The sequence below is a fragment of the Silene latifolia genome, chromosome 3 (genome assembly GCF_048544455.1).
Source record: "Silene latifolia isolate original U9 population chromosome 3, ASM4854445v1, whole genome shotgun sequence".
NCBI lineage: Eukaryota > Viridiplantae > Streptophyta > Magnoliopsida > Caryophyllales > Caryophyllaceae > Silene > Silene latifolia.
The window spans coordinates 12346809-12369251 of record NC_133528.1 but is presented as its reverse complement, the minus strand read 5'-3'; the positions used below and the strand labels follow the sequence as shown (position 1 = coordinate 12369251).

Sequence of the window (22443 nt, the reverse complement as noted above, 5' to 3'; positions counted from 1 at the left end):
GGTGAACAAGTCGTGAAAAATGCAAGAAAGAAAATCAAATAGAAAAGGAAAAAAATGAAGAAGAAAAACAAATAGAAAAAGAGAAAATGAAATGAAAAAAAAAAAGAAAAAAGAAAAGAATGTATATTTTTGTGCCAAATAAAGGGTTGATAATTTGCAAATCGAGTTTTGCTCTGAAGAGGATTGAATAGTTTTGGAAATGACAATCTTGTCATGTTTTGTGAAGGAATTCATTTGCATGGGTTGAGTTTAGTGGATTGGTTAGATGTGACGATTACTTAACCGATAGCCTCACATGTCATAAAACGGTGTTTGCACCGATCCCTTTTCACCTAACCCGAGCCCCATTACAACCCGGTTGTCTCATGCATGTGCACCATTTGTCATTTCTCTTGCGGATATTGGATATAGTACCATATTATATTGTGGGCATGCTTCGCAAGTCGAGTTAGGAGAGTGATTTTGGTTACTTTTTGTCACAAAAATCACCCCGTTCTTTCATTTGAGTGACTAGTGAAACCCGTGAGAGTCGGTCTTTGGTCTCCTTTTGGTCAAAGGTTTTATATGAAGTCGAATAATCTTGCGTGTGTCGTGTCATTCTTGTGAGTGTAGCGAAGTACTTCCTTTTTCCCGCCTAGAATTTGTTTCTAAGGCAACCCGTGTTGTCAATTTTGGTTACTTGAGCTAGAATTAGGGAGTCGACACCTTGGTAAGACCCGGAGACAACATCCTCCACTAATGACTCTCTTTGTTCGGTTTTTGAAAACAAAACGGCCGCTTAGATGAGGAAAGCGGTTTGATTTTTGTGATGCATCTTATATGTTGACTTGTGCTTAATTGAATGATTGCATCAAAATTTTCCGCAAGCCCCCACTTGCCTTGCAATATAGCACATACCTCATTGTGTTTCGTTGTGAGTTGAAGGGACGGAGAAGGCCCGTTAATTGCCTCTCATCGGATATTAGTAGTTTAGATAGTCTTTTATATTAAGGGTCTCGGTTTAGTTTAAATGAGCTTACTCGAGGACGAGTAAGGTTTAAGTGTGGAGAGGTTTGATGAATAGCATTTTAGTCACTTTTTACCCCGCATTTATATCTTATTACGACTCGATTTTGCGTGTTTAATTGTCTAATTAGCTCATTTATTTACTAATTTATAATAATAGTCGTCGTCGTTATATTTATTAATTAGTCGGAATTTTTATTTAATATTAATATTAATATCACTTTATTTTAATAATGTGTAGGTAAGGAAGTGTAATGAGATGGAAATCGAGGAGTTAAGTGGATCAAGACGGGCCATGGACTCATGGTGAAGCCAATGGAGATTTAAAATAGTTGTAAGGTCAACATTTGACCCTTATCAAACCAATAGCCCAATTTTGCAACTCTCTTTGTCTTCTCTCGCATCAACAGCAAACCCAAGTCTTCCCACTTCACCATTACCAAATATCAACACTACAAAATTCACTCACATCACCATCTCCACTATTACCTCCACCAATTTCCATGTCTTTTCACCGAAAACCCGACATTCGAGCTCGGCACCATTGCACTCCTCCACCTCCGATCAACAACTTCGCCATTAGACCCACATTCATCATCATCACCATCATCCTCCATTCTCCACCCTACGGCCAGAGCAGCAGAACCACCGGCATCCACCGCCACCAACAACCAGCAGCTCCATCTTCGCTGAAGCACCCTGAGCCGACTACCAGGCCGCCGGTCAACCGGCTAGATGACCATCCTCCTCCTCCTTGTCTTCGAATGAACAACAAAACAAGCAAGGCTAGAGGCTTCAGCCGTGCAACCGGCCGCCGTCCTCCACCTTGAACACATGTGTATTTGTCGTCCAATTCTGAAATGCCTCGGCGCCGTTCAAGACTCCGGCCGCCGGACTGCCGGCCCTTGGCCCCTGCTGCTATTTTTCATCCGTCGTTTTCCTCCTTTGTTTCTCTTGTTTTGCTTTTGTTTTGGGTTTTGGAGTTAAGGTGTCGTGTAATTAGAATCTTTGAGGATTATTATTATTATTATTATTATTATTATTACTAATTAGACTAGTATAAAGACTACACCCTTACACTCCAACCATCGATTAGAGACTACCTTAGAAATTAGACTAGATTATTATTCTCTCTCTCAATATTGTAAAACCCTAATATTTTCTCTCTCATTTTCATTCAATAAAAAGTTGTAATCTTTCTTTAATTATTAGTTTAATTCTACTAGTTTATTCAAGTTCTTCTCTTTTCATTAGTTTACAATTAGTAATTTTGGGTTGTATTTGGGGAATTGAAGAATCCCTCCATATTTCAATCCAAATTTCCACCTTTTGCAATTAAGTTGGTATAATTCTTTTCCTTAATTTCATTTGTTTACATTTACTTTTTTTTTCTCTTCCTTATTCATGTTACCAATTGTTGTTTCTCCTCCAAAGATTGAGTCTTTGGGTTATTGAGTTAAAGTTTGTGTCTTTTTGCATTAATCTCTTTCCATCTTAGATTAATTTGTCTTTCCTCATAATTTTGTTTATTAATTGCATGATTAGTAGTAGAATTTATTCTCCCACCATGTTTATGCTTAAAGAATCCATCTTTATTGTTTATTTTGCCCTTATAACCATGATTAGTGAGTAGTATTCTTACTAGGGTGCAATTAGACCCTTACATGAGTAATTTATCTAATTGAATTTCATTAAATTAGTTGTTGAGGAGGGGTTTTTGGGTTTAACCAAAGGAATTGAATTGTTGTGTCCATTTGGGAGTAATTGTCGGTTTTGACCATTGTCCACCAACGGGAGTTGGTTAGGTTGGGATTGATTACATTACCCCTTTTTGGTCGTGTGCCGACTTGGGTTGAGCCCGGGAGGGAGAACCCAAGTAGGGTGCCTTTGTTTTTCGGTTTGAAGTTCACCTTCGGGAGAAGGGTAGGGATGACCGGGAGTTTATCGCGGGCTTAAGCCCTTGATCTTGATGAGAGGTGAGCGGAGTGGGCCCACTTTGGTGAGTCTTGAGTCGGGGGAAATCGAGTCATGAGCCCGGGAGGGAGTTGATTTAGTATCACTAGTGTCCCACCATGAGCCCGGGAGGGAGTTGGTGGGCGAATTAGAGGCGTCTCCACCCAATACACTTCCCCCTTGGCAACTAGTTGAAGGAACTCATGATTTATTACGAATGTCGGTGGTTTAGTCGTTCCCTAGGCTTTAATAACTTGAGTAAATCGTATTTGATAGCTTGCTTTCTCATTTTATAGTTTTTGTTTTTTTTTTGGTGACGAGGGGTTGAATCCCCCCGGGCACATGCAATACCACGTGTGCCATGTAAGACATCCTTTAGGATGACAGGTAACCGCAGCACTCCCGTGTAGGGAGTCGAACTTGGGACCTCTCAATTCGTTGTCATTGCAACGCTTTGAGGCACTCCCAAAATCCACTACACCCAAGCCACTTTGGTTCTCATTTTATAGTTTAATTAGTTTAATTCATTTCTTCTTATTTAGTTTAGTCCTTTATATAATAATTCATCCTTATTTTCTCTGACTTAGCTAAGCATAAGAATTTAGACAATTAATAGTCACCCATGCTCCTTGTGGTTCGACCTCGACTACCCTACTACATTAGTTGAGTAAATTATTTGATTGGGGGAGTGCGACAAAACCCTTCATCAAAGAGCCTTCCTAGCAACCGGAGATGTTAATATTAGCGTCATGGAGGGTAAGCTCACCTTTAGGGTGGGAGGGAATATAGTTGAATTTTATTTGACCGGAGTCATGTCACAACCTATGTTCGAAAGTGTTTACTCCATAGACATGTTAGAAGAAGCTATTGAAGAAGCTAAGGACAAATGCTCGGGGGAGCATTTGGAGGAAGATTATAAAGCTCTACCACCTATCTTGGATGAAGTTGAGGGTAAGAACCCTCCAAAGGTAAACCCTAAACCTTTAGCCCCTCCCTTGAGTATGCCTATCTCGATGAGGCACACTCCTTCCCCGTGATACTCAATGCAGACCTAATGGCTTCCCAAAAAGAAAAACTCTTAAAAGTTCTTAAGGAAAACAAGAAAGTCATTGGGTACGTATAGCCTTGATGACTTCACGAGAATCGATCCCCGAGTGTGCATGCACCGCATCACACTTGAGGATTGATTTACTCTTTCCGCCCAACCTATGAGAGGGTTAAATGAGAAATTGAAGGAGGTGGTAAGTAAGAAAGTTGATAAGTTGCTTGAATTCGGAATTATCTACTCCATCTCGGGGAGCGATTGGGTGAGCCCGGTTCAAATCGTCCCCAAAAAGGGTGGTATGACCGTGGTTGAGAATGAGGACGGTGAACTCATCTCAACCCGACCGATCACGGGATGGAGGATGTGCATCGATTATAGAAAGCTTAATTCCGCCTCAATCAAAGATCACTTCCCCTTACCATTCATTGACCAAATGCTCGAGAGACTTGCAAACCACGATTATTTTTGCTTTCTTAACGGGTACTCCGGGTTTTTCCAAATACCCATCCACCCGGATGATCAAGCAAAGACTACCTTTACTTGTCCTTACGGCGTCTTCGCATATCGAAGAATGTCGTTTGGCCTTTGCAATGCTCCCGGGAGATTTCAACGGGCCATGATGTCTATCTTTTCCGAGTATATTGAGAAGTCTATGGAGGTGTTCATGGATGATTTTAGTGTCCATGACACCTCATTTGATGATTGCCTAAAGAATCTCTCCCTTGTGCTCCAAACATGCATCTGATACAATTTAAAATTGAATTGGGAGAAGTGTCATTTCATGGTGCAAAAGGGAGTAGTTCTAGGGCATGTTATTTCTAAGGAGGTGATCCAAGTGGACAAAGCAAAGGTAGAGGTGATTGAGAAACTTCCCCCACCCACAAATGTCAAGGGTGTGAGGAGTTTATTAGGCCATGCGGGGTTTTACCGAAGGTTTATCAAAGATTTCGCAAAAATCGCTAAACCCCTCACCTCACTTTTGGCTAAGTAAACTCCCTTCATATTTGATCAATCTTGTGTTGAAAGTTTTTGTAGGTTCAAGCAAGCCTTGATATCGGCTCCAATAGTACAACCACCCAATTAGGACCTCCCTTTCGAATTGATCTGATGTGTGATTCAAGTGACTTTGCATTGGGGGCGGTCTTATGGCAAAGGCAAGACAAGAAGCTCCATGTGATAGCATACATAAGCAAGACCTTAGACAATGATCAATATAATTACACTACCACGGAGAAAGAAATGTTGGCGGCGGTGTATGCGTTTGAGAAATCCCGACCTTACCTCCTATGTTCTAAAGTCGTTGTCTACACGGATCACACCGCCATCAATAAACTTATGGTCAAGAAGGATACTAAACCGAGATTGATCCGTTGGGTATTGTTGTTGCAAGAGTTCGATGTCACAATCAAAGATAAACCGGGATCCGAGAATCTTGTTGCGGATCATCTATCAAGGTTGACTAGAGAAGCCCGGGGGATGTTGATGATGGGATTCCCATTGATGAATGGTTGCCCGATGACTCTATCTTAGCAATAACGCACTCCGACCCTTGGTATGCGGATATTGCTAATTATTTGAGCTCCAACTTTATCCCGGCAGGACTTGACAACCAAGCTAGGAAGAAGTTGAGATATGAGTCTAGGAGATATGTGTGGGAAGATCTTTTCCTATATAGGAGATGTAATGATGGAATTTATAGAAGATGTGTCACTCATGAGGAAGGTAAAACAATCCTTCAAGCTTGCCATGCTACAACATATGGAGGGCATTTGTCCACCTCTAGGACCCAAGCCCGGGTTCTTCATTGTGGATTCTATTGGCCCTCCTATTTAAGGATGCTTATGCCATGGTTCATTCATGTAATTCTTGTCAAAGAAGAGGAAACATTGGAAGGCGTGATGAGATGCCTTTGAACAATATCTTGGAAGTGGAACTCTTTGATGTATGGGGTGTGGACTTTATGGGAACGTTTCCGTCATCAATTGGAAACCAATACATTTTGGTTGCAGTGGACTACGTGTCCAAGTGGATAGAAGCAATAGCCGCCCCTACTAATGATTCAAGAGTGGTGTCTAAGCTCTTCAAGGAGTATATATTCCCCCGCTTTGGAGTACCTCTTGCCATCATAAGCGATGGTGGATCACACTTCATTAACCGCACCATTTATGCTCTACTCAAGAAATACGGCGTCCGACATAAAGTAGCTCTTGCCTACCACCCCCAAACCAATGAGCAAGTGGAGGTATCAAATCGGCAAATCAAGGCTATCTTAGAGCGGGTTGTGATTTGTGAACAAGTCTAGAAAAGATTAGAGCACCAAACTCAATGATGTACTATGGACTTTAAGAACCGCTTACAAGACCCCCGATAGGCACCACTCCCTATCGTTTGGTCTTTAGCAAGTCTTGTCATCTACCTCTTGAATTAGAACACGGGGCAAGATGGGCTCTTAATTAAGAAATTCAACTATGATTTAGATGCCGTGGGGAACAAGTGTTTCCTTCAACTTAATGAGCTTCATGAGTTGAGGTTGGATGCTTATGAGAATGCCAAACTCTACAAGGAGCGGACTAAGCAATGACACGATTCCAAGATTACAAAGAAAGAAATTGGTGTAGGAGACAAGGTCCTACTCTTCAACTCCCGGTTCCAATTGTTTCCCGGAAAGTTGAGGTCCCAATGGTCGGGACCCTTTGAGGTGGTGACCGTGTTCTCCTATGGCTCCTTTGAATTGAAGAACAACAAAGGTAAGTGCTTCAAAGTGAATGGACAACGAGTGAAATTCTTTTATAAGGTTCAACCTATTGAGACCCGAGGTGAACTTCACTTGGAAGACCCCCATCCTTGGGGGATGAGTAATTTCAAACATGAACAAGAAGTGGTTTGGTGGAATCCCACAAGAACCACCATTTGTACATAGCATTCATCTAGATAGTTAATGAGAATTTTGGAACATTTGTACTTGGCTAGTTTGATTGATGACGGGATGTCACTGTGAAGAAAATCGGGGTTTGATGAAGAATAAGCGCATAACCTTCAATTGGCCATTCCCCGACTTGATGAGTCGGCTAAAAAAGACGAAAACACGTAACTCGAGGCCAATTGAAGAAGTGATTTGAAAGTAGGGGCATATTGAAGAAAACATGAGGAAGTGTACTCCCAGCCGGGGCACCGGCAGCCGGTCCCTTGTAAGTTGATGAAAAAAAAAAAGTTGAGAATTAAGGAGAGAAGTCTTCCAGCCGGCAGGCCGGCATCCGGTCCACCGGCTGGGAGTGCAGATACTTGGCAAAATTGGTGAAAAAGACGAGAATGGGGGTGTGAGCCGGTAGGCCGGCAGCCGGTGCACCGGCTGGGAACACCCCCATAGTGGCAAACACGAAGAAAAATAGAGGAGATGTAGTTCCCTGCCGGCCTACCGGCAGGGAACTGGCCCACCGGCTGGGACTACATATATGAGGAATTGGAGTTATGATGTACTCCCAGCCGGGGCACCGGCGGCCGCTCTCTAGACCGGCTGGGAGTTCCCTGATGGTTTTTGGAAAAAATTTGAAATGTGCTTGTACTCCCAGTCGGGGCACCGGCGGCCGGTCCATCGACCGGCTGGCTGGGAATACTCTAACGGGTCAAAAAACGCAAAAAACAACTCATTCCCTCATAATTTCCCACGACACACTCTCCCTCTATATTTCCCCTTTCTCCTCCAAAACACCCTCAATCACCTCCTTTCCTCCAACAATCAACCACCAACCCCCTCCCTTTCACTAACCCTCTCACAAATACAACCATGGAACCAAAAAAGAGAGTCTGAAAGGGGGATTCAGCACTTCAACAAGTGGAACTTGTGGCGGCCGCGGCTAGTGACATGATCCCCGATCTCGCATTCCCGTACCTCAAGTTCAGTTCGATTTATTGATCGTCAATCCATGAGAGAATTAGGGTTAGATCGTGTCACCCATGATTTATTTGAAAGAGTTGGTATGAAATTCATGTATGACATTCATGAGAAGACCTATTCCCGTCTTACTTGGGAATTTCTAAGCTCATTGAGGATTGATAAACACCGCCAAAATCAAAAGGTCGCGTTTTTTCACTTCCGTCTTATGAACAAAGACTACTCTTTGACATTATCGACCTTTGCTTTATATTTTGGGCTAGAACCGAGCCCTCCTCATAAAGTCCCCGAAAATTTTGACCATAGTGCTCTTTGGAAGGCCCTTACCGGCCTTGATGACAACCCCCCTTGTTTTTGTTGTACGCAGCATTTGGTAGGTAGAAAAAACAATAGGAGTAGTTTTAGTAAACACATTTTTTTCCTTTCATATTTTCTCATCTATAATTATTTTATGGTAGAAATCTATACAATACTATTAAAAGGCATTCTAAAAAATGCCAACTAGACAAAGCCACGTAGGATGTGGAAAAGCCACATAGACATTCATATTGCCACCTTGGTTAAGATTGACACACGCTTACCCAACCATTCTCCACGCAGACATCTATACTATATAGTTAAAAGGCTACTTATACCATTTAATTTTTATTCCACATGTCATTTTTATATGTGCTAATATTAATTAATTTTAATTTATGTTGCTTACTTGATTAATGACAATTGAAAACATAACATTCTTTTATAAAATTAACATTTTAATTGAATGTTTTGCAGTAGAACATGTTAATGAATTGATTAAAAATTTTCATAGTTTTTTTTAATTTATTTTCATAGGATGAAAATGTTGTATATATTTTTTTTTGGTAAAAAGTTAAACTTACCTTTCCTGAAATTGTACCACTTAAAATTTACACATACATCTATTTATTTAAGATCGTTATACAAACTCTTTTAATTAAAAATAAAATAATTGTGAAGTTTAATAATATTTTTAAAAGTAAAGGTATGACATTTTATTTCAACCACTATTTAAGATCAATAATAATAATAGTAATTTTCATTAACATTTTTTTCCTATTTGTTTTACCTCTTGAGCTCCTTGCTAATGAATTATCTTATTTAATAATAGTCATAACTCAAAAATAAATGAAAAGGCAAATTAAAAGATGGGAATCAATAGTTTGTAATGGCTATTAAACCTACAATAGTTTTCATTCACTAATCCTCCATTTAATAACTATTACTCATGAACTTCCAAATTAAATTACAAACTATATTTCATAGTTGAATTAAAAAATTCCAAAAAATAAGATATAACTTACCAAAATTCACATCAAAATTTCTTTGTTTACAATTAAAATTGTCATTTTACAATGAAAAAAATGTCAGTGAATCGATTAACCATTTTCATAGTAATATAGCTCATAAAAGTTATATATTTATTTATTTATTTAAAATTACACAAACTTGAAAAGAAAAACAAATGAGTAGCTTAATAATATTCTTAAACGTAAAATTATGGAATTTTATATTCAACCATTATTTAAGTTCAACCCACGATAATTTTCACATAAGTCCAATGATTTTCTTAAAGGCATCGTCGAATTTTCTCACACGTCTCTTCTACTTCCCTACCCTAGCTTAACCGTTACTCCATTTAACTCTCATACTAATTTTGCAATAATTTCTACCACCATAAAGGTTATATAAAGAAACTCATTATATACAACCCTTTCAATGCTTTTGTTTTTTTCCTAATTAATATTTTTTTTTTTGGTGAAGTTTTCCTAATTAATATTTATGTCATTTAAAGTTTGTGAACACTAATTTTACTGTGCATCATTTAACTTCACTCCAAATTAGCATTATTTAGCCTCTCTTATCTAAGATCGTCTCATTTGTTTTCCTCCAAAACAATCATTTGGGGTGGTAAAAATTTGCAGTATTTTCTTTAACTTGAATTTGGAATGACGAATTACTAATTTGTGTATTGTTTTTTGTTGTACTTTTGTTTTGTAGGCGGTACGAAAGGAAGACCTTGTGGTGAAGTTGTATGGTTAGCGGCTAACAACTAACAACTTCAATATTTCAATTTGGTTTTAAAGTTTTCTAATTCGTACATAACAAAATTCTAAAATTTATGAATTTTTATTAGATGATGATCAAAATTAAAGAATAGGAATATGTATCAACGATAAAATAAATTCCGATTTCATTTGATATTCACAAAAAAAATCAACTATCTAAATTTTTAATTTTCCTAGAGATAACCCGTGATTTTCACGGGTAAAAAAACTAGTTAGTACTAAATTAACTCAAGTTTTAATTTTTTGTATCCATCCTTCAAGATCTATCATTTTCATGTTCAATTTAATCCATAGTTGGTATAATTTCTTTCTCCTTTCTCTTTTATATCATTTATTTCCATTTTATGTTTATTTCAATTAGATAGATCTAGCATTTAATTAAGTTAAAGTTTTAATCTTTGTTCATTTAATCATGTTTATTTCCATGTTATTGTTGTTGGTTAGTTTAATAATTAGTTAATTTAATATAGTTGATAAATATTATATCATTTCCTCTTTAAATTCATCTTATAGTATTTTTCTTCTCTTGTTTTAGTTAATCTCACAACTAGTTATGTTTAGCATAATCATTATTGCCTTACTTGTGCTTTTTATGTTAAGTATGTGTGAGTAGATTAATACTAGGGTAAGGGGAAGCTCTTGTGGGATTAATGGGTCGGATTTGAGTTGTAATTGAATGTTAAATGTTTGTTTGGCTCTTATCTTGTGCTTTGAACATGTGTGGGATTGCTTGAGCGAGAGCTTGGTTTTCCTTGTGTTTGGTTTGACTTGCTTGCGGCCAGGGCCGGCTTTTAACATGTGCGGGCCGTGCGGCCGAACAGGGCCCCCGATTTTTGGGGGCCCAATAGAGCGAGTTTAGAGATATATACAGTTTGCAGCAACTCTCCTATAGGACCGTCCTATAGCATAGAACTGACCCAATAGGAGAAAAGCCCAAGCAAAAACATTGATATATTAAGTTTTTGATTTTATTTTGATAACTTTATACTTTATAATGAACACTAACATATTTAAATATGTAAGTTATTAATTTAAAATATTAGGTTATTAAAATAAAAATATTATTTCATATTTTTATTAAGTAATTTTGTTGGGCCTTATGCTATTGGGTTAGTCTTACCTAAATATAAGTCTTATAGAATAATTTGTGTACAGTTTGATACGCCCAATATTTGCAAAATGTAACTGGCACAGTTGGTTAGTATGTGACCCATTAGTCTTTCTTGTGCACGCATCTGTGTTCGACTCCCCATAGCTGCATTTTTTGATTTTAAATTATTTGATTCACGGGACCCAATTTCGGCAATTTTTTTTAGTTAAGATTTTTTGCCGCAATTTTGATTATAGATTATTTGCTTCTTTTCTTGATTTTATTTATTCTGATATGCCAAGTTTATCTAAACTATTAATAAAACATCTACATTGTACTTTTAAACTAATACTCTTTATAAAAGAAACTAGGTACGATTTTTAACATTTCGGTGTATATACAAGTAGTAACGTAAATATAGCAGTATTGGGGCCCATTTTCATAAGTTCGCACAGGGCCCCCGAAATTTCGGAGACGGCCCTGCTTGCGGCGAGAATCGTGCTTAGTTGGACCGTACTAGATAGGTGGGTTGGGGTTAGTTAGGGCGAGAGTTCAACTAGACTTGACCCAAGGACCGTCTCATATCGAGAGATATGGACACACCTAGACTTCACCATTCGTTATGTCCTCTACATTGACTTAGACTCGACCCCTCCTACTTGGGTGACCCCGACACCCTAGTCTCTCTTCTCGTTGTGCTTACTTTATTTGTTTACTTGCTTGTTCATTTACTTCGGTGTTGTTTGGCCAAGCTTTAGAAGTGCTTTTGTAACTGAAAAAGTAATAGTTAGGCCAAACACCCTAAATTATCGAGTTTTTAAACTACTTTTAAAAAGTCAGATTCTGATTATTGACCCCCAAAAGTAGAAGTAGGGATTTTCTACTTCTACTTCTACTTTTTCACATAAAGTGTCAATTTTTTTTTTTTTATGAAACCATTACATCTTTATATATTTTGTTCCTAGACTTTTTCTCTTCTATGTACAATATTTGCTTTTATCCTCTCACATACAGCGTCAAAGTACCACGATGTGTAAAATTATAATTTTGATTTGCTTCTACCTTCTCACAATATTTTTTTGCATAATTTTAGTTTGACAAAGGTGTGTAGAATTATAAATTGAAGGGTAATTATATAGTTTTAGTATAATTGTCGAGTGATTAAATAAGTTTTTAAAACATTTATTTTTATTCAAATGATGAATCTACAAATAACATGGTTAATGGAGAAAGCAAAAAAAGAAAAAGTTGGATGAGAGTAGTTAGGCCAAACATATAAATTTTATAAGAAATCACTTTTACAAAAGTATGACCAAACAACCAAAACTTTTTCCAAAAGTAGCTTGTGAATAAACTCCTTTTAAAAAGGAAAAACTATATTACACAAGCAAGGCCAAATAGCACCTTCATGTTCTTAGCTTAGCTTTTTAGCATAGATAACAACTTCAATCTTATTGACCGACTAGACTAAAACAAAGACCGAGACTTATAAACCATTTCTAACACACCATCTCTGTGGATCAACCTCCTTACCCTACTACATTCATTAGTTTGGTATTGAGTTATAAAATGTGTTTGATAGGATTTGGCGACAACTGGTATCACACACGTTAGAAAACCCGTTATCATTATTGTCAGAATCCCGATTCGATCATACGATTCTACGATTTTACGATCTAAAAAGGCTTGACCGATCCTGGATCTTACGATTCTATCATGGTTATAGAATCTTACGATCCTAATCATCTAAAAATTTCTAGAGGTAGAATCATAATACGATCTTACGATCCTGCGATCCGATTTCATAGTAAAAAAAATTAATATATATTTTTATATAATGACATCGTAAAAGTCAAATTTCGGGTAAGTTGTAGAAACGTGTTCATATAATATTAAAATAATTAATTATCAATATTTTATGGATAAATATTAATAAATAAGTATTTTGATCTTAAATTATATGTTTTTACCAAAATAAAAACTATAATTGGTGAGTTTGTAGAATCTTATGATTCTACGATCCGATTCTACCGATTCAATCCTACCCTCCCCATCGATCCAAAGTAGAATCTCGATCCTACATTGCCCGTTATACAACAACAACAACAACAACAACAACAACAACAACATCAGAGCCTTAATCCCAAAATGATTTGGGGTCGGCTGACATGAATCATCCTTTCGAACCGTCCATGGGTGAACGCACGCCTCAAAATGCGAATAAAAAAAGGGAAAATGAAAAACAAAAAGGGAGAACGAAAATGTAATGAAAAGTCAAGGTAAACTTAGGGGTTTTAAAATCGAATTCCGGATTTCTTTTATAAAAACTTAAAATTTAAATCGAAAGAAAAGATTAAAACGATTTTTTTAAAAACTGAAATAGAATTAAGGATCCGGAATGCTTTAAAAGTAAACCAAGTAAAATCTATAAGAAAGTGGTGGTAAAAGTGTAATAAAGGAGAGAAGAATAAATAATTTAATTTCTTTAAATTAAATAAAAAAACACTAAATATGTCAAAAAAAAACATCAAATACTAAAAATCCACATGTATCATTTCCCTCCATTGTGCCCTCTCCGTCACCATACTCTCCTCAAGCCCCAGAAATCTCATATCGTGCTCTATCACTCTCAACCATGCCTGTCTCGGTTTTCCTCTACCTCTAGGGACATTTTCTGTTCTCCAAGTCTCCAGCCTCTTAACTGGTGCGTCCATAGGTCTCCTACATTGCCCGTTATATTAATGTAAAATCATCTCACACAAAACTAACTCAATATCACGGCAATTAGTCTTGCTGAAAACGGGTCGGAGCAAGTGACGGATAATGCCACTCACAAAACGGATAGAGGGATAAGGTGGGGCACCCTCATGTGCTTCCCTCTCTCCTCTATTTGGGTCATTTGTGAGGAAAAATGGTATCTGTCACTCCAAAATAACGGATACGTGCCGTCATAAATGAGATTTTGTGATATCACGGAGTATCATATAGTGCTTCGCAATTCTCTCGCAAATTTTCGGGTTCTTGTATAAACCATTTTAATGCAAACCTGAGCACAGTTTGATTCATAACAATTGCAATTCCTAAAATGTTTATGAACAATAATAATGTCACTAATTTCATACTTACTTGAACACAAACCCAAATCCTTCAACCAATTAAAACAAATCCATGCATTACTTTTCACAACTGGCCTTAAATCTCCAATCAGATTATCAAAACTTATTGAAAACTGTTTTACCCTTAAACCCTGTATAAACCCTAATTATGCCAAACATATAGTTAATCATGAAATTGATAGCAATACTCCATTTTTATTTAATACATTGATCAAATGTACTAAACCCAATGACTCAATTCTTCTTTTTGCAAATTGGGTTTCTAATTCTTCCATTGTTTATGATGATCACACCTTCATTTTCGCCCTCGGCGCATGTGCGCGATTCGGTTCGTTGTCGGGTTTATATGCAGGGATGCAGATACATTGTCGTGGTTTGAAACTGGGTTTTGTGTCGGATGTTGCTGTAGCGACGACGGCTGTGCATTTCTATGCGAAAAATGGGCGTATGGGTTTTGCACGGAAGGTGTTTGATGAAATGCCTGTGAGAAATTTGGTTAGTTGGAATGCGCTTATTACTGGGTATTCTTCGCAGGAACGGGATTGTGTCGAGAATTGTGAGAAGGCGTTGGTGTGTTTTAAGCATATGTTGAATTATGGTGGTTTGGGTGTTAAACCGAGTGGTAGTACTTTGGTTTGTGTGCTTTCGGCTGCTGCTCAACTCGGTTCGTTGGAGATTGGGAGTTGTGTACATGGATATGTAGTGAAAACAGCCGATGGCCCGGAAAATGATGTGTACATTGGTACTGGTTTGGTGGACTTGTACTCAAAATGTGGGTGTCTTGAGATTGCATTGGATGTGTTTGCGATGATGAAAGTTCGGAATGTGCTTACTTGGACTGCTATGACGACAGGGTTAGCCTTCCATGGGAAGGGAAAAGAAGCCATTGAGCTTCTGTATGAGATGAAGTGGTGTAATGTAATGCCAAATATCGTCACTTTCACTAGCGTGTTTACTGCTTGTTGTCACTCGGGACTTGTCGAAGAAGGGGTTCATTTGTTCCACAAGATGGAGAGTGAATTTGGTATTAGACCGAATATTAAGCATTATGGGTGTATAGCCGATCTACTTGGGAAAGCAGGGCATTTGCGAGACGCTTATGATTTTATAGTCGGGATGCCAAACAAACCTGATGCTGTTCTGCTGAGGAGTTTACTTGGTTCATGTCGACTTTATGGGGATGTCGAGATGGGTGAGAAAGTGGGAAGGATGCTTCTACAAATCGAGCAAGATGATAACCGTCGGAATTTAAGTGCTCCGGTTGAAGATTACATAGGTTTGGCCAATGTATATGCATTGGCTAATAGGTGGGACGATGTCAGTATGGTCAGGGAGGAGATGAGAAGTAGGGGTTTGGAAATAAACCCCGCTCGTAGCGCTTCTCACTAAACGCTCGAGTTCAGATTATTTTTACTGTCCAATTCAGTAAACACCATATTTAAATGACCAATGCAAGTATTTAGATTGGTGTCACATGTGAGATCGTCTCAAACGAGAATATGCACTTTCCCGTTCTTACTTGGGCTGTTTGTCACGGTTGGCCAGAATCATCTCGTGACATAATGCTGTTGAATCAGCACTTTATATGTGCGGTGCTCCAAGCCTCCAAGTGGATTCGTATTTGTGTTTAAATCTGGGGTGCTCCAGGGTAAGATGGTGCAACCTTGCTTGTCACTTCGAGACATAATGGTCGCTGCAAATCTGCTGAATCTGGGGGTGTTGATTCATACGGCTCATAGCCTCGTACAACAGCAATGCAGGTTTTTTGGGGGTCAAGATGAGAACAAGAACATGCCTATAATTTGCATGGCTTTCCAATAGTTAAATGTGCCTCCATTTACATTGAAGTAATAACTTCATTTTTCGAGTCAAATGTTTATGGAAATTTCCCTTCTTTTAAGCATGAATAACAAGAAACAGCAAATCTGATGCAATTTTGAGGCCTTCTTGATCAGGGATACCTGTTTTAATTTTCAAATTTCATTGTTAATAGACCCACAACCGCTACCTTAGATATGAATTGGAGTCCTAGACATACATGCCGTTGAAAGTTGCATACTTCCTGAGTGTTCTTCTTAACATCAAGTAGACCACTTCCCTTCGGATGAGAAACTCTCGAGGCATATTTACAAGCCGACTGCTCTTGTAAGATTTTCGTAGATCTAAGACTACCGAGTAATTTTTCATGTTTTAACCAACTGGTCTAACCCATACTGGACTCAAGCCCCTAATGAAAGTACTGATTCATCTTCAGCCTGTCACTCTGTAGGACGATAGCCTAATGATCGGAACTTGAGACTGCAAAACTTGGTTACAGGGGCAGAACAATGCTTGATGCTATTGACAATCAGCAAATTTTTCACAATACCTTACGAAAGGCCATGGCTAGAAAAAATAAGACTTTACAGTACAATGGTAGGACAACGAATTCAATATGAAGAATTATGCAGGGTGGTGAGCCCAAATGCCGGTATAATCACTGTTCAGTGCCACCGTGAACGTTACCTTGATCCGTTCCCCCTCGAATTCGTTTCTGTAAATGCTCCAAACTTGCAACTCTTTGCATGGAAGCTGTTCTTCCCATTTTGTTGATGCCTAACACATTGTTTACAGCAGGAATGGCAGCCACTCTGTTGTCCACTCTTGAAGTGGGGACGGGAATCGTATTATCAACAGGCTGATAAAAGTGAGGGTTCTTAGGGTCATGTTGCACGGGCACGGCAGCATCAGTAGAGTCAGTAGGGCTACCATTGAAAGGTGTCATTGCCATGGTAGATATTTCGGACATGGCTTGAAGCAAAGGGTTCATCCCCGTCACTCTCTTCACCGTCTCCTCGGCCATTTTAACCTAAAGAAAGCAATGTAACATAGGAAAAGTGATGAAGAACAGCAGGAGTCCGACCTCGAGCTAAATAAGTACTACCTCCAGGCTCAATCCCAAATTTTGCCCCCACTTCTCTCCGGCGGCCAACCAAAGTCAACTTTGACCATTTATTTCTTCAAATATATGTTAAAATTTGTGATGTTTGATTTATACTGTACTATATATTATGAGAAAATATCGGACAAAGTCGACATTATTTGAGCACTGAAGTCAAATAGGAGCAATATAGATGGAATGGAGGGAGTAATAACCAGTAATGTTACCGATATAGATGCATACTTTGGCCCTTAATGTCTCAACATCAGCTTTCAAAACCCTATTGTCCACTGCAGCTTCATTAAACTTTTGGCTGATGTCGGTCAGACGCTTCAATAAAGTGGAGTTTTCAACTTTCAGCTGAGATACCTATATACCCGCCACAGGGTCAACAAAGTTGACAAATATATGGTCACAGACTCAAACGACTCTAAATCAGTTGTTTAAAGTGAGAGAAACCTGGGTCTCAAGTTCAGTTAAATGTGCTTGCTTTCTCCTCCTCGATCGCCTAGCTGACTCTCTATTTGAAAGCATTCTGATTTGCAAAACATTTATTGGCAAAGTTAACGAGTGAAGAACTATGGGGATCTCATAGACTCACACAGATGACCGACCAAGATAAAGAAAGATGAGCAAAATTAAGGTACTATTACTAAATTTGACTCACTCAGTCACAATGTTGAGTCGAAATTTCTATGGTGGCAAACAATTTTGGCAAGAGAGAGTGCTAGAAAGCCATAACCTAACTCACAATATTTAAGTTTTATTTTATATGCATGTTACTTCGAGCCTACACTTGGCTACATGTCGCATATTAGATATGCACTTTGACACATCATTTTAAGCCAGTAACAATTTTCACATAAATAGTCACTTCTGACACGCTTGGAGCTCGAAAGCTGAAAGTATGAAATATGTTCTAAGAATTGTGCTCACCTCCTGACACGCTTCACATCAGTAGGATCCATGTTATCAGTTGTTTCATTTTCACCCTCTACTTCTTCGTCATCTGACTGATCTGACGAATAGCTTGTTGCCTGCTTTGCCTGAACAATGGGCTTCTTTTGCATGGCAGGGAGGGAAGGAATTCCAATAGGCCCTCCAGCATTTTTATCTATGGACCCTAAAAGTGCAGTTACAATTCGTATAAGCAGAAGCCGTGATTGAAAATACTTTCCCCATCCACAATTTATACAAGTAACCATGGAGGAAAACAATGGCAGCAATCCCACATGGTATTCATAATTTCATCAAACATGCTTATCATTATCAAGCAAAGCAATTTTGTCACTAAATATTCACAAGGTTTTTATTTACCTTTTTCTCGCCGGAATCTTTAATTCATCATACATGATTATATGGTCTTATCAAGTGAACAACTACTCTGCAAGGATGTGTCACGGCTAGCTGCTACTAGTTACCAGCATCTATAATTGTCAATTTGTCATACATATATCTCATCTCAATTCATAGTCGGCTGTACCAAAACTCTTGAAACTAAAGAGAATACGAAGTTAAGCTCACACTCACCCCAGTAACTAACATCGAATTCTATAAAAGGGTAAAGAAGCCATGAAAAGGTACAACTCCATCTAAAATGTGAAACTTCTAACAATATACTCCCTCCGTCCCAATCATTTGTTTTACCATTTTTATTCTTTGTGAGGGGTATTTTAATCAAAGGTAAACAAATAATTGGGACGAAGGAAGTAGTACGTAATACATAAATTGAAGATGCACTTCAGTTCTGTATAAGCCAATAGAATAAAGTGGAGTACACCAACCTTTACATGGAGGACGGGGTCCTGATTGAGAATCTGCAGTTCCCTGTGTTGCGCTTTCAGTCACAGTCGTAGAACCCTGATTTATTACAAATGGTGCCTAGTGACATGAATGGTGAATCAAATTAAGAATTAATAAAATTGACAACCAAGAAAGAACATACTTAATGATGGAAAAAGCAGCTAGACATAGCACACACAAAGCACTATCCAATACGAAATAGTTGGAAGTAAAAAAATTTGAAAAGACGCTCGGAAACCTATAAACTAGAATGAAAGATACCATGAGACCATGAGAAATAATAAAAGAAACAGGCATGATCATTGGTTTATGACTTTATGTTACCAATACAAACACCAACAGAGAGTACTTTTCAAAATTCCTTAACTAAGCAGATGAATAAACAGAAGGTTAGAAGGTAGGAATACAAAATAATAACTGCTACACATGCACCACGGAGCAGAAGCAATTTATACCCTATAAGTACCGCACCATGTTATTGCCAAAAGACATGAAGTATTATTATATATTTCTATTCCGTGAATCACTGTCTTAAGTAACTAATGAGAGCCATGGATACTCTGTATCATACAGGTTTACTTACCCGTGAAGTCCAAAAATGAATGCAAAAAATGAAGCATAAGTTTAATTTACAAAGGAAATGCTCGCTTCGAACATGACTACAGATTGGATGACAAGGCAAAAGCACAAGTCACTGAAAATTATACCATGAAGCTCAAGCTTGATCATAAAACAATGCTTGTTAAAAGTTTTGACGCCAAAACATTAAGGCCAAGCCATCAAACTGACTACAAACCACATTCCATGCAGACTACATGTTTAAGAGATAACATCAACCTTAAAAAAAATTGAGAACAAAAACCACGTAACAATTTACATGAAAAAGAACAATGCCGAACAAAATAAACCGACTCACACCCTAACCAATAACCTTCCATGCATGTAACATTTCAGACTAGAAATTGGGCAATCAAATAAAACCAGCTCTACAACACTAAATGTCAGCTCCAAATGCATAATCATAATCCTTACACTTGTAAACTGGCCTAATCCCAAATAGCTTCAAAATTTAACCAGATTAAAAGAAAAAAGGATTTGTTACCTAATGGAACCAGGTTATAACCTTCAAAAAACCTCTGAATGCCCAAAAAGAAATGAACCTTCCCTTAAATGATCACTTCATCCTATAATGTATTGTTCTTTTACCAAATTGCAAAAAATTTACTACGTCCAATCAATCTGGATTACAACCTCAACATCGACTTCAAATGCATAAACACGATACCTCACATTCATAGAGTAGCTTCAACCCAAAAGCTTGTAACTTTGGATAAAATTTCAAACAAGAATTATGCTTATCTAGTCAATCCATTCGGACGAAGCGTACCGTAAGCTCCGATAGATAAATAAGATTTCTAACCCCTACGAAAAAAAAAAAAATTTGTAACTTTGGATCAGATTGCAAACATAAACTATGCCTATCTAATCAACCCAAGCTAGCAAAGTGCAACTTAAGCTCCTGATAGATAAACAAAATTTGTAAACCTTCAGAAAAAGGTCACACAAATGGCTACCAACAAATTTCAAGGACATGAACTGCGCCCGCCTAATCAAACTACAAACGCACTGCAAAGTGCAAACATAGACTTCAAATGGACAGGAATATCCTCACTAAAAAAAAACCTTAGAATCAAAAAAGCTTTAAACTTTAACAACCTTTGACAAAATTACTTGATGCCCATCTTACAAAGAACATTACAGCCACAAATAAAAGCTAAAAATGAATAATAAAGATTCTTGTGCCCCAAAAAAACATTGCTTCAACCCAGGAACAAAAGAGACAATAGTAAACTTTTAGCTACATTGTTTAATCTTAGTTTCACTGGACTCCGTTTATCTCACTTAATCTAACTAATGTTACTTCTTGAGCTGCTTTAAACTGAAATTATAACGAATTTGCGAAATTTATTCTTAAGGCAAACAAAAAAAAGTGGGAAAAAATGCACCCTTGGGCCTTGGTTCAGAACTACAACAAGATTAGCCACAATTAATTAAAGTAAATGAACACTACTTATAATCCACGAAATCGTAATTAAACCTTGAATATGAGCTCCAAATGCACTAAACTGTCGAAAAAGAACAGCCATGGTATTGAACTTCACCAGAATCATTCAAAAGTTCTCCACAAAATGAGACCGCCACACCAATTCAAACATATAAAACTTCACAATTAAATCCTCTTTTCATTTGTTTACATGAGACGTATTTTAATCAAAGTTAAACAAATGATTGAGACGGAGCCACGGAGGGAGTAAGAGGGAATTTGATTTGGCCTACGTGTGTCGTGTGAGACCGTCTCATGCAGGAATACGACGTGAAAATAGGAAAGAGATAGCAGAATGCAAACCAAACCAGTCGTCACAAACATTAAACAAATATTATATCGGTCACGATCATTTATTTTCCTTTGATTAAAAAAACACGCGATACGGACAAATAAAACCCGTAAAACAAGAGGGAATACTCGTAAACAAAATGAGAAAAGTGGACAACCTTGGTCAAAGCGACAGCTGCACAAGCTAAATTAAGACGACTCTTAAGAAAAGCCTGGTAATCATCCGAATCAACAGGAGGATTCAACGACGTCGTTTCAGCCGACGACGAAACAACTTCAACAACATCCTCCTTATCATCCTTCAACTCATCATGATGATGATCCTCGATTTCTACGACGTCGTTTTCAGGGATAGGTTTAACAGTATCTGAAGCTTCTAGAAGGAACCTCTGGAACGCCCACTCAGATGCGCTGCGGTTCATGGTGGAATCGCCGCCGTGGTGCGGTGGCGATAACGGCGGCGGAGGCGGCGACCAGAATTGGTCGGAAATGTCGCCTATGGAGAAAACTCTGTCCATTGATTTTGTAAATTAGGGTTTGCGTGTGTTCTAATGGTGATTAATTAATTGAAAGAGGGATTTTGGTGAAGGAGGGAGAGTTGGTGGGATTTGGGGTATGAGATGGAGTTATGTTTGGACAAATTGGAGGAAATTGGGGAAGAAGAACCTTTTGACAAGTTGTACACTTGTGTTTTGTTTACAATGTGCAACTTTTTAAAATTATTAAAATATTTTTTTATAAAAAATTATTAAAATAATTAATGAAATGGGGTCTTTTAAAAATATTTGTCATGAAATGGGGTATATTATAAAAACTATTGGCCAATAATGGGTTTACGACTTTACGTGATGTCTGGTTAATGTTTGAGTTTTGATCTCGGGTTGTAGGGTATAGTCGATTAGATATCGGGTCCTATGCACTATTTTTTTGAACTTAGGCTTTGTTTGGTAAAACTAACTGAAAAGATAGCTGAAACCTGAAAAGGGTAGCTGAAAACTGAAAAGATAATTGAAATCTGAAAAAGGTAACTAATTAGGTAGCTGAAAATTAGGAACTGATAAGGTAGCTGATTATATAAAAAACTGTTTGGCAAACTAACTGAAAATGTAACTGATTTTGATGAAATGACGTAAAAGG

The 22443-nt window shown here is 37.8% G+C and overlaps 3 protein-coding genes across 3 annotated transcripts; 2 read left to right on the top strand and 1 right to left on the bottom strand.

Annotated features, from left to right (window-relative positions):
* The first annotated feature begins 3809 nt into the window (after positions 1-3809).
* Positions 3810-6584, top strand: LOC141648678 (uncharacterized). Its single transcript, XM_074457402.1, has 4 exons — positions 3810-3926; positions 5039-5377; positions 5838-6245; positions 6432-6584. Exons 1-4 carry the CDS (start codon positions 3810-3812, stop codon positions 6582-6584), a joined length of 1017 nt encoding a protein of 338 aa, XP_074313503.1.
* Positions 6585-14089: 7505 nt separating this feature from the next.
* LOC141647227 (pentatricopeptide repeat-containing protein At3g18970) lies at positions 14090-16183 on the top strand. The gene has a single exon (XM_074455339.1). The coding sequence runs from the start codon at positions 14177-14179 to the stop codon at positions 15575-15577; it is 1401 nt and encodes a 466-aa protein (XP_074311440.1). The 5' UTR covers positions 14090-14176; the 3' UTR covers positions 15578-16183.
* Positions 16184-16499: 316 nt separating this feature from the next.
* Positions 16500-21995, bottom strand: LOC141647228 (light-inducible protein CPRF2-like). The gene is made up of 6 exons (XM_074455340.1): positions 21465-21995; positions 18893-18989; positions 18045-18231; positions 17568-17643; positions 17352-17477; positions 16500-17036 (listed from the first exon to the last, which is right to left on the bottom strand). The coding sequence occupies exons 1-6, from the start codon at positions 21822-21824 to the stop codon at positions 16665-16667; spliced, it is 1218 nt and encodes a 405-aa protein (XP_074311441.1). The 5' UTR covers positions 21825-21995; the 3' UTR covers positions 16500-16664.
* Positions 21996-22443: the final 448 nt, after the last annotated feature.